Below are 11,275 nucleotides of genomic sequence, written 5' to 3' on the forward strand. Positions count from 1 at the left end.
ATGGTAATTTTTTGCCTTTTGTTGATAAAATTTTTTTCCCCAGCTCTTTGAGGTTAGTTGGTCTGAGCCTTTTGTTTAGAGTATTTTTTTTGTTTCACTTTTCTCTCCTCCCCATGCTTTCAGGGTGAGTTTGTGAACGAATATGTGGGAGAATTGATAGACGAGGAGGAATGCCGAGCCAGAATCCGTTATGCGCAAGAGCATGACATCACCAATTTCTACATGCTGACATTGGATAAGGTATGTGAGCATTTTATTGCTTTCTCTATTTCAAGTGAAATATGACTAGTTTCCAGTGTGTACAGTGCTTGTCAGAAACTCACAAAGAGTCTAAATATAAATGTTTCATCTGGCTAGGATGTCAGGCACTCCAAAATATTGAACATTCACTGGGTTTAGAATGCAAGAGTTACTGACAGTGTATATGCTTTCTTGCAAAGATCACTCACTCCTCCTTTGATGCTCCATAATGCTCTTGGGTGTTATGTCATGCAGAGTTCTAGCTGTTGTTGAAAACCCTGAGTTCATTCCTTTCATTTTAGGATCGAATAATTGATGCAGGACCAAAGGGCAATCATGCACGATTTATGAACCATTGCTGCCAGCCAAACTGTGAGACTCAGAAGTGGTCAGTGAATGGAGATACCCGGGTTGGACTTTTTGCTCTTACAAATATCAAGGCAGGTGAGCAAGCCTATTGAGAACAGATTTGTTTCTAAATTGTTTGGTCTGCATCTCTTAAGAAAAGGAAGTCTCTGGAACCTGAGTGTTAAAACATTTTTGTTCACTGTTGATTAACCCCTCCTTCCCTACCACCACTCCCCCCCCCCCCAAAAAAAAACCACATTGAGGCTTGGAAGAGATAAAGCACACAAAACTTGTAAATAACTTTTTGGTTATTTTTTACTTTTCATTCCATTGCCAAAAGCAGAATGTAATGCTTAGAAATCTCTACACTTCTGGTTGTGTTTCACTGATTTCTCTGATTCCCAGGGACTGAGCTGACTTTCAACTACAACCTAGAGTGTTTGGGGAATGGAAAGACAGTTTGCAAATGTGGTGCTCCGAATTGCAGTGGATTTCTTGGAGTACGACCAAAGGTATCATGTCCCAACGCTCCATTCCCCCCTCAGTCTCCTCTTGGAATTGCATTAGTCATGTTTGTTACTTAATTATAACAATTTTGTCTTCTACAGAATGTCCTTTTCTACAGGACGGTTTTTGTTGTCTGATTCTTGATTAGTGATAAATAGAGAGCACTCCTTTGTGTCTGCTGCCCTCTCTGAATCCTCTAAATGAGTTGCAAATACAAAAAATTGGGAGAAAGGCAATTTAACACAAATCTTTTCTAATTCCCCAAGGCTACTTTCCTAAAGCAGTGATCAGGGCAAAAGCTACACTTCCAATATGCCTGTAAGGGGAAAATATTGTTTTACTAAGTCAACAGTAGAAGCAAATTCTGTAGCAAACTAGACATCTACGTCTTTGGTTTCTTTCATAATCTCAGTATGTGGTCTGTCCTGTAGTTGCTGTAGTCTGTCTATGGTTGCCTCTCCTCAGGAATTGTGAGGATTGTGACTACTTTTCCTCACAGTTCCTGAGGAGAGGCAACCATAGACAGACTACAGGAACTACAGGACAGCCCACATACTGAGATTATGAAAGAAACCAAAGACTTTTAAAGAAACTTTTAAGTCATGATACTTACTTTTAGTGAGAAGCAAGGAATTGTTCCCTTCGGACCATTGCTTAATGGAACATTTTTTTGCCTTCAGAACCAGCCCCCAGTCTCAGAAGAGAAATCCAAAAAGTTCAGGAGACGACATGGGAAGCGCAAGTCACAGGCAGAAATCATGAAGGAGCGAGAAGATGAATGCTTCAGCTGTGGGGACGGAGGACAACTGGTTTCCTGTAAGAGACCAGGCTGTCCCAAGGTGTACCACGCAGACTGCCTCAATCTGACCAGGCGACCTGCAGGTCAGTTATGTCATTATGCTGTTCGTAAAGACAGAAGAGGCAATATGCACTCTTGGCATTGCCTTTGGGGGAGGTGAGCTGGAAGGGCTTTCAGCTGCTGGTGGCAGGTTGTGTCGTGCATACTGGGTGAAGACTGAGAACCAGACCTTCTTCTGGTTGCTGTTTTTAAACAAGAGGAAGAGGATTCTGTCACATGAACATCTAGCCATCCTTAACTTCCTATGTGCTTTCTAGTTACATTTCTCTTTGTTATTGTGCTAAAGTGTGGGAAAACTAGCTAGACTTCCTATAACATAACTTGCCTCATTGCAAGCTAAGTGCAGTACTGTGATAAAGAAATATTTGATGAAAACGAGGTTAGTTGTCCTTTGATTTGTGTTTTCAATTGACCTGCTTGAAATACAACAAGGTTTGCGGACTGTGCAATTGTTTGTCACCACATTCTCCCTTAATTAGCTCTTTATGAATAGACAGTTTGACAAGGGCGTGTAGCTAAAGTGGCATGTGCCAATAAAACAAACTGGGGCAGAGGAAGTTAGGGGAAACCTAGGGGGATGCATATCACCTGAGGCAGCTAGAAAATAGACTAAACCATTTCTGGAACTCTTTCTCAAGATGACAGAAGTGGAATCCCTTATGAGAAATTGTCTCCTCCTCTTTAGGCCACCGCTAGCACATCTCCAACTCATAAGCTGCCATCCACTTACCAAGGAGTAAGCCTTATTGGCTACAATGGAGCTTTCTTCCAAATATATGTCCATTGGTTGCATTATTGGAGTACAAGTTCTTGATGGTGTTATGTTGCATTCACACCTGCTGCCCCCAAGTGGCAGAATGTGTCTGTAGTGTTCATTTGCAGACTTATTTGCTACTTTTCATCAACCCTGCTATTTGTCTGCTTAGGAGTCATTCTTTCCTTCTACTATTTTTTTGCAGTTTTCCATAAGTGTAGTTTCCCACAACCATATAATAAGGCCACGCAGTGTTCTCCAAGAAGGTGGCTACTCCCTATCACATGCCATACCTCCATACAGTAAAAAAAAAAATTGAATTAATAAATGTTTTTATACCTGGAACCAAAATTAAATTGAAACAGTGATTAGAACTGAATAGAACCAAAATCAGTACTGAATTTGATTAATAACTCTTTAATTTTATACTATCAAGTCAGTGCCTGGTAAACTGAACCAGCTGATATTTTTTGCATGGTCTCCATTCGTTAGGGCTTTCCGGCTTCTGGATTTCAGTGATTTCTTTTTTCTGATGAGAGAGTGTCCTGTGCATCCCTTCTCAGCTGTGTCTCTTCCTCTCTTCCCATGCTGCAGGAAAATGGGAATGTCCTTGGCATCAGTGTGATGTATGTAGCAAAGAAGCGGCTTCCTTTTGTGAGATGTGTCCCAGATCCTTCTGTAAGCAGCATCGAGAAGGCATGCTATTCATTTCTAAATTGGATGGACGCCTATCATGTACAGAACATGATCCTTGTGGTCCTAATCCTCTAGAGCCAGGAGAGATTCGTGAGTATGCGCCTCCCACAGAATCAGCAGCTGGCTGTCAAAATTCTCAGCAATCAGACCAGCAGCCTGCAGCTACAGGCTTGAAATCACAGCCATCAGAGAGGCTACCTCTGACTGTGGCTCTGAGGCTGCAACCCTCAGACAAACCACCATCCTCTTCATTGGCTCTGAGACTAAAGTCCTCAGACAAGTCACCTTCCTCTGTTGCTCTGAAGTTACAGCCCTCAGACAAATCACCCTCTACAGTGGCAGTGAGGCTACAACCTTCAGATAAACTACCCTCCACCCTGGCCCTGAGTTTAAAACCCACAGACAAATTGCCCTCCACCTTGGCCCTGAGATTAAAGCCCTCAGACAAATTATCCTCAGCCCTTGCCCTTAGGTTGCAGTCATCAGACAAGCCACTCTCGGCTGTGGCTCTTAGGCTGCATCCCTCAGAAAAACCACCCTCCACTGTGGCCCTGAGGTTAAAGCCTTCTGAAAAACTAGTCTCCACTGTTGCTAAGAGGTCGCAACCCTCAGAAAAGCTATCCTCCACTGTAGTTCATGACTTGCAGCCCTCAGACAAGCTGCCCACCACAGAGGCATCGGGACCTGGAAACAAATCGCCTGCCACAGAGTCATTGGGACCCCAGACATCAGACAAAATTCCCACTACGGAGATTCCAGGGCCTGAGATGTCAGACAAGTCACCTTTTGCAGACACATCCAGTTCTCAGATGTTAGACAAGGCATCTGACACAGAGACTTCAGATCCCCAGGAGTTGGACAAGCCTGCAGAGCCTGAGACTCTGAGGGCCCAGTCACTGGGTAAGGCCATGTCTGTTGGTCCACCACCTCAGCCTTCAGGCAGGTCTTTTGTTCCTCTGAACCTGAGACCTCAGCCAGTGGTCAGGCCAACCACCCCCATAGCACTGAGGTCTAAACCATCAGAAAAGGTAGTTGCTCCTGTGGGATTGCAGCCTCCGACACCCCACAGGCTTTCTACCCCTGTGGATGCTCGGCCTGTGTCATCAAACAAGCTTTCTGCCATCACAGAGCTGAGGCCTCAGCTGTCAGAGAGGCTTCCTTCGCCCCTAAGCCCTAGGCCTTTGCTTTCAGAGAAAGCCCTGAGGCCTGTTGACCAGAATGCTCAGCCAAAAGAAAAAGGTTCTGGGACTGTGGAACAGAATCCTCAGCAGAAAGAACGGACATCTGTATCTGATGAGCAGCCTTGTAGGCCTATGGGGAAATTTTCAACACATATGGGGCAAACTACCTGCCCTTTAGAAAAGGTGCAAATATGTGAACAGACCCCATGGCTTGGTGCAAAAGGACTGTCATCTACAGAGCAATCACTTTGGACAGCTGAGAAACTGCAGTCCCCTGAGCCCAGTCATTGTCCAGGCCAAGAAGTGGCGTCTGCACCTTCCACAGAGAAGACATTTTGGTCCACAGAAAGACTATGTGCATTTGAACAGCCCCCTTGGCCTGCAAGGGAAGCTTTGCTGCCTGCTGGGCAAACTTCATGGCTGACCAGAAGCATTCAGACATTTGAGCAGATCTCTTGGCTCTCTGGGAAAGCACAAACACCTGTGGGGCAGGACATTTTGCCTTTGTCGGAACAAAATGTGGTGCTAGTACTGAACCAGGACTCTCCTGGCCATGAACCTACTGAGTCTAAACCTAAGTGAAGCCAGTTTGAGACCAGACGGGTCACCATTTTTGTTTTTGTTTTGTTTTTTATTGTATGGGGAAAGGTATTTTGGTTTTTTGGGTTTTTTAAAATTCACTTCCCCAGATCCTTAACCTCCAACAACATCCTACCAAACCTCTTATGAGCTATCCAGGTACATTTACCTAAATATGAATATCCCTCAACCAAGGAGCAAGAATGTAGATGGTTTGTTCCTTCTTCATTTTGCGAACAATAAAGTTGAAATAAAGGATTCCACTGTGGATAAAATCTCTAATTCCATTCAAATAATCCAGGTCCTAAATTTGCATATCTAAGTGACAGGCCTGCATCAGTGTGTTTCTCAATATTCCTACATAGTTCCAAAGACGTAATTTCTTTCCCTAGATGCAGCCATTTTGCACTGGCATGTCACATTTCCAAAATGTTTAAGTGGGGAACCTAGTTATTGGTGAAAGGAAGGGACTTCATACTTTTTCTCTCTAAATGCCAGTTCGGTTTTAGGAGTGTTTGCTTGAGAACCTGCTGCCAGGGAAAACTTGTCAAATACAGGTGCTTTGGGAAAAAAAATGTTACTTGAAGTTAGATGAGAAGCCCAGTTCTGCCAAGCAGAACAGTTCGCTCCACCATGAATGCCTGAGGTTCCCTCCTAGGCCCTACTATTGGAGGCGGGGATCAAAGAAATTCCAAGATGCCACTCACCAGTATTCTTCTTAGATCTTTAGTGCAATGTAGTCAGAGCTCCCACTTCTGCAGAATTTTGACCACTAAGGGCAACAGCAGGTTAGAGAAATGAGTCGGTTCTCTTCTCGATTTTGCAATACATTATTGCTGTTTCCGATTCCCTTTCCTTCCCAGTCCAGTCTCTTTGAAGCCACAGTTGTTAGTGCTGTAGACAAATTCAGTTAACCATCTTTCCTTCTTCCATTGCAAGTATGTGCTTAAAAATCATGTTTACATTCGATGCTATGGTTCTAGCAGCTTTGGTTTCTTGCTCTGACTAAAGCATAGCCTAATTCAGAAGGTGGGACAATAGTTCATTTGAGAATTAAAAGTGTCCAGGCTAGAAAGTGGCTTTTTAATTAATCTTATTCTGATTAGTCTCTGGCTACTTAATGCATCTCTCATCTTACCAAAAATACTGAAAGAAGACTTGAATTAACTGGGCTACACTGAAGAGTCTCTGCATGTCAAAACAGAGACAGTTGAGGTCAGTTCTCACACTGGAACACAAAGGCTCCAGCATCTGGCTGAGATCTCGCTCTTTTCCTCTTCTCCATCCTTCAGTCAGTGCAGCATTTGATGTAAATTCTGGGTAGATCTGGGAAATTGTTTATGTTACCCAACAAGCAGAAATGTTACTGGCACACAGAAATGGCACTTGCTGCAGCACCAATTATATCTGGGAATAAGTGAAGTTGCTACTTGGATGTGAATGTGGCTCTATTTCTACTGTTCTTGGAGGTAGGAGGGACAGGCAGGCATACCGTGCAGGTACTTAACAGGCAGTTGCAGTTCAACACTACATTATCAGGAAGAAACTTGACCATTCCTCCCCCACTTTTATCGAAGCTTTTCTTGCCTGGGCAGCTGGCGGCCCACAGTCTGTCATGCTCCAGCTTCAAGCAGCAAACATTTGGTCACCTCCTGCTTTGCATTTTTAGTTTTCTAAGCTTTGAGCAGGAGTCCTAGTTCAGTCCTAACCCATGTCCTTTCACCTTGGAACAGATAAAGCAGGGGGTGTTCAGGTCCTACAGACAATTGCCAGTATTGCAGTTTTATGTTATACAATAGCTGTTCCCATTCTGATTCATTACTTTTTCCAACATTGGTTTTCCACAATGACGGTACCTGCTGGGCACTACAAAACATTCCCTACACCGTTGTGCATCTCATCCTCTCTTCTGAATCATTTTGCCTTCTCCAAGTACAGCTAGTGACTTTGCAAAGCATTATGGCTAATGGAATCTTAATGCTTAACATTGGTTTTCCTTGAAGACCTGCAGACCAAGTGCTGCTCATTGCTGAAACGCAACCACCTTTTGTTTCTGCGTGACTCCTGCACAAAGGGAAACAGGACAATGCTTCTGAATGAGAGAAACAAGAAGCCAAGGGCATTTTTACTAACACTTTTTTAAATGAAAAGATCACCTTTTTAACCAAACAAGCAAGCCAACCCAATTATGAGGCTCAGTGTATTCAATGTTTCTCATGTGTGGAAAAAAAATAATAAAGCTCTAAATTTTACATATCTAGGCCTTCCCGCGAGCTGGACTTCGTCATGTAGATTGTGTGTTTAGGGCTTCCTTTGTGCCAGCCCCCTCCCAGCCAGCTGTACCTGTAACAAGAAAAATATCTGCACTGCTTTGTCCAACTCTGTTCTTGCAATGTCATGTGTTTTATCTAGCTATTTGTTTCATGAAAAAAAATAAACTGTGAATATTTTTGGTGGAGGCTATTTTAAATCTTTAAAGCAGAGACATTTTCATTTTGAAGTGAATTCTCCTAAGTGCAGGTCCCAGGGATCAAGTATGTGACACTGTAGCAGCAAATTCTGTATCTTTGGCTAGGACCAGCTAGTTCAACCTGTTTGAACTAGGTTGAATTTGTGCATGGCATTTCATACCTATTGCCCGATGTCTCATTTTATCCTTCTCTTCTCCCTTGAGAGCTTCTCTGTACAGATTCATTTACAGCCTCTTCCCTCCCTGATGGATGTGTTTCATGGAAACAAGAAAGCTGTTAAATTAAACTTAGCATCTGAAGTAGAAGATGTCACAGAAGTGTATGTGGAATGTATGTGCACATGCATGATGGTAGCACAGTTTTATCCCGTAGAGAGCAGCTCTCCAAGTCTGGACATTGTTGGCTGGTTTGCTAGGATAAGTGAGAAAGCCAGAAGGCACAGCTTAGAGGAGTGTTCTTCCCAAGACCCGGAAGTCCTTGATCAGTACATATTAGGCAGGAGGAAGAGTTTCCTCCTGTGGAATGGGAAGAAGTGCTCACTCATATAAGGCATAACACCCCCATCGGAAGAAACACTGACTAAGCAAAAGGCAAGTGCTGTAGCATGCTGAAGAACCCTGAATGCAGATAGATGTCCAGAGGACACAGACTAAAGAGTGATTGGGCTGGATATTTGTATAGATCATAATGCTTGATAAAGAGCAATTTATATGCACACATCCCTGTCACCTGCCCTTTTCCTAGCCTGAATTAACTAGTTTTGCCAGGAGCTGGGCTGCCAGAAACAAAATATACACTAGCCTTTGAAAACTTTGGGCATGCTGCCTTTTCTATTGTTGCTTATGTGATACTTTGCTGGGGGGGGGGGTGAATGCAATAATAAACCTCTGGTGCTTGAGCTGCCAAGCTCCCACACATGCTTATATATATCATACAGAAAACAAAGTACTCCATTGCTGAGATATGATGAAGTGGCCGTATGACTTTGTGCTTAAAATCTGTGCCAAGGTAGGGCAAATTCTGTGGCAAGAAAAGTTGAATTCAGCAATGGGCAGAACCTACACCTGTTTGCGAATTGAATTAGGACACAATCCTAACCGTGTCTACTCAGAAGTAAGTCCTATTTTGTTCAATGGGGCTTAATCTCAGGAAAGTGTGGTTAGGATTGTAGCCTTAGTTTGTTTCTGCTTATCATGGAGTAAGGCAAAGAGTTGACTGTTGCATTTGGCTCAGCCCATCTTTGCCTGCCTTCTGAAATTCAGTCAAGAACTACCCCTTTTTAGGCAGCTTTTAGAATAATTACTTTTAGACAAAGTCACTAGTTAAGATGTTTAATATACTGAATGCAATATCCAGTACCAGGCTGTACACCTGGAACAATTTGCTGTTACTGTAATGGAGTAAGGCAGCTGTTCTTGCAGCCTTGATCAGCAAGAAGAATGGTTTGTATGGAGCTAATGAAAGATCACATTTCTCTTGCATAGAATTTGCATCAGGGGCTCTAATTACATCATGTGAAAAATAATATGACAAGCCTGCTAATTAGTATTACATCTATACGAGATATGAGAACAGGCTGCATTCTCTTCAGAACTGGCTTGAATATCTGGCCTTTCCAGAAACACTGAAGCTACTACTAGACTCTTCCAATCTTGTAATTATTTCTCAAAGTCTTTTAACAGTTGTCCTACCCAGAGTGGATCTGAAGGGCAGACTTTAGACTTAGCTGCTTCCCTTTGAGAAATATATGCCCTAACTTAGAAAAAAGAGGAACTGTGATCAGAAAACCTGCAAATGTAGAGATCTAATAAAGATCTTAACCTTTATTTTTATTGAGTATTTGTGGCAGCCCAGCAGGGTAAAGCTACATTCAGTGCTTTTCTCACTCTTTTAATGTTGCAGAATTCCTTCCCCTTTTTAAGGGAGACAGCTGGGGCCTCAGCTAAAACCGGGAGGGGGGAATAGATGCATATTAAAATGCATTAATTGCATATACTGGAATATCTACACACACACCCAGTGCATTTTAGGGATGTACTACTGTACTTACTAACTGCACCTTTAGAGACCCTTGCTGCTCTGAAATACCTTCCCTTTTGCATTTTTCTGTGGGTGCTAAGCTGGTTAAAATTTCTTTGGATTAGGAAGTATAGTTTGGAGTGGAAGACCTGAGCTTTGGACTCTTCTCTTAGAAAGAAGTGTGGAATTGAATTTAAACATTCCTTAGACCCCAATTTTTTTGTCCTGAAGCTGTCAGGGTTAATATGCTGATATGATGATGGATTGTCAGCAATCTGTCAAGTATGGGCATTTAACAATGTTGATGAATTTGCTGCTGTGAGATGCTAGATGTATACCGTGACATTTATAGATTAGCTTCTTATCTGAAAGCAATATATTTCCAAGCATATTTGTCAACTACAGATAAACAGAAAAGCATAACTATATTTCATAATGGCCACCTAAATTTTATCATTTTCAGAAAGTTAGGGGTTATGTATACATTGAACTTATTGCTCACTGAAATCTCAGTACTGGTGCAGTGTGTACTTGCACAAGTATGTAAGCAGCTATTCCTTTGCAACTTTGACTGTTTTATAAAACATCTAGCATAGCATAGCTATCCAAATTCAACAACTCTCTTTCGCGCACCCCCCCCCAACATGTTGGGGAAAGTAGAGAAAAAGATCCAACGTTTCTGATGCCACATAGAAACCAACAATTGTGATTTCAATAACAGAAGAATCTCTAAGGCAACTGGAGAGGGATGACTCTGTATCACATTTTGATAAGTTACATGTGTGGTGCTTATGAATTGGTCAGGTCTGTAGTGTGTTGGAGAAAAATACTTCTTTAAAAGCTTAGTAGTCTACCCCAGTGTGTGTTTGCAGGGGCTTAGAACTGGGCTCAAATTGGAGATTAATGGTGAGAAACAAAGTAAAAAAAGAACACCAAAAGAGGAAATTAACATTGAGTAATGCTAACATGCGCTAGAGAAAGATTATATTTCTCCAAGCCATTCTGTATTGCTTCATCCTCAGGCATGCTGGTGGCTGACTCTGGAGAACATCTCAATGGGAGTTGTGACTGAGCAGGGTCGTTGCAGGAGAAGGCCTAAGCAAATTCCTGTTTTGCAGTGCTTTATTGCTGTTTCTGCATGGATAACGAAAGGGAACATAACAGAACATACATTGGTGTTAGTGACAGCCAAGCTTAATGTGTTTGTGTAGAGCTACCCAATTATAATCTGTGTTCTCTTTGGAGAGGACTGAAGTTGGCGAGGGACATGTTAACATGATTTATATTTGAAGAAGAGAGTTTTGGATCATTTCATTTTTGCCCCCCTTAGCCAGTTGACTGTGTATGTGAAACTTATGATAAGAAAAAAAGGCTACCCTACCCAGGTGTTCCCAGAATATGTACTGTAATTCTTTGTATATAAAAGAAAGCAATTACTGTAAAGTAAAGTTTAACTTTACTCTTGCTTGTGTGTCCTGTCTCATTAAGCCTGGGCAGAGTTAATTCTGAGAAGCTTTTTAAGCTCAAAAACAAAAACTGTGAGTTTGAATCCCATGGGTCACGCAAGTGGGGACCTGGCACCTTCCTGTGAATCAAAAGAGCAGTTTTATAGCTATACAGT

General features: G+C 42.4%; 1 protein-coding gene across 4 annotated transcripts in view; it reads left to right on the forward strand.

The window, feature by feature from the left end:
• The window catches only part of NSD1 (nuclear receptor binding SET domain protein 1), a 67,754-nt gene extending 56,702 nt beyond the window's left edge, over window positions 1-11,052 (forward strand). For all 4 annotated transcript variants that reach the window (XM_066613502.1, XM_066613503.1, XM_066613504.1 and 1 more), the window contains 5 exons: window positions 124-240; window positions 543-684; window positions 994-1,100; window positions 1,776-1,977; window positions 3,303-11,052. In XM_066613502.1, the coding sequence (XP_066469599.1) occupies window positions 124-240; window positions 543-684; window positions 994-1,100; window positions 1,776-1,977; window positions 3,303-5,167 (2,433 nt within the window). In that variant the 3' untranslated portion in view covers window positions 5,168-11,052. The remainder of the gene's footprint in view (window positions 1-123; window positions 241-542; window positions 685-993; window positions 1,101-1,775; window positions 1,978-3,302) is intronic.
• The last annotated feature ends 223 nt before the right edge of the window (window positions 11,053-11,275 follow it).

The sequence above is a fragment of the Tiliqua scincoides genome, chromosome 2, assembly GCF_035046505.1.
Source record: "Tiliqua scincoides isolate rTilSci1 chromosome 2, rTilSci1.hap2, whole genome shotgun sequence".
Classification (NCBI taxonomy): domain Eukaryota; kingdom Metazoa; phylum Chordata; class Lepidosauria; order Squamata; family Scincidae; genus Tiliqua; species Tiliqua scincoides.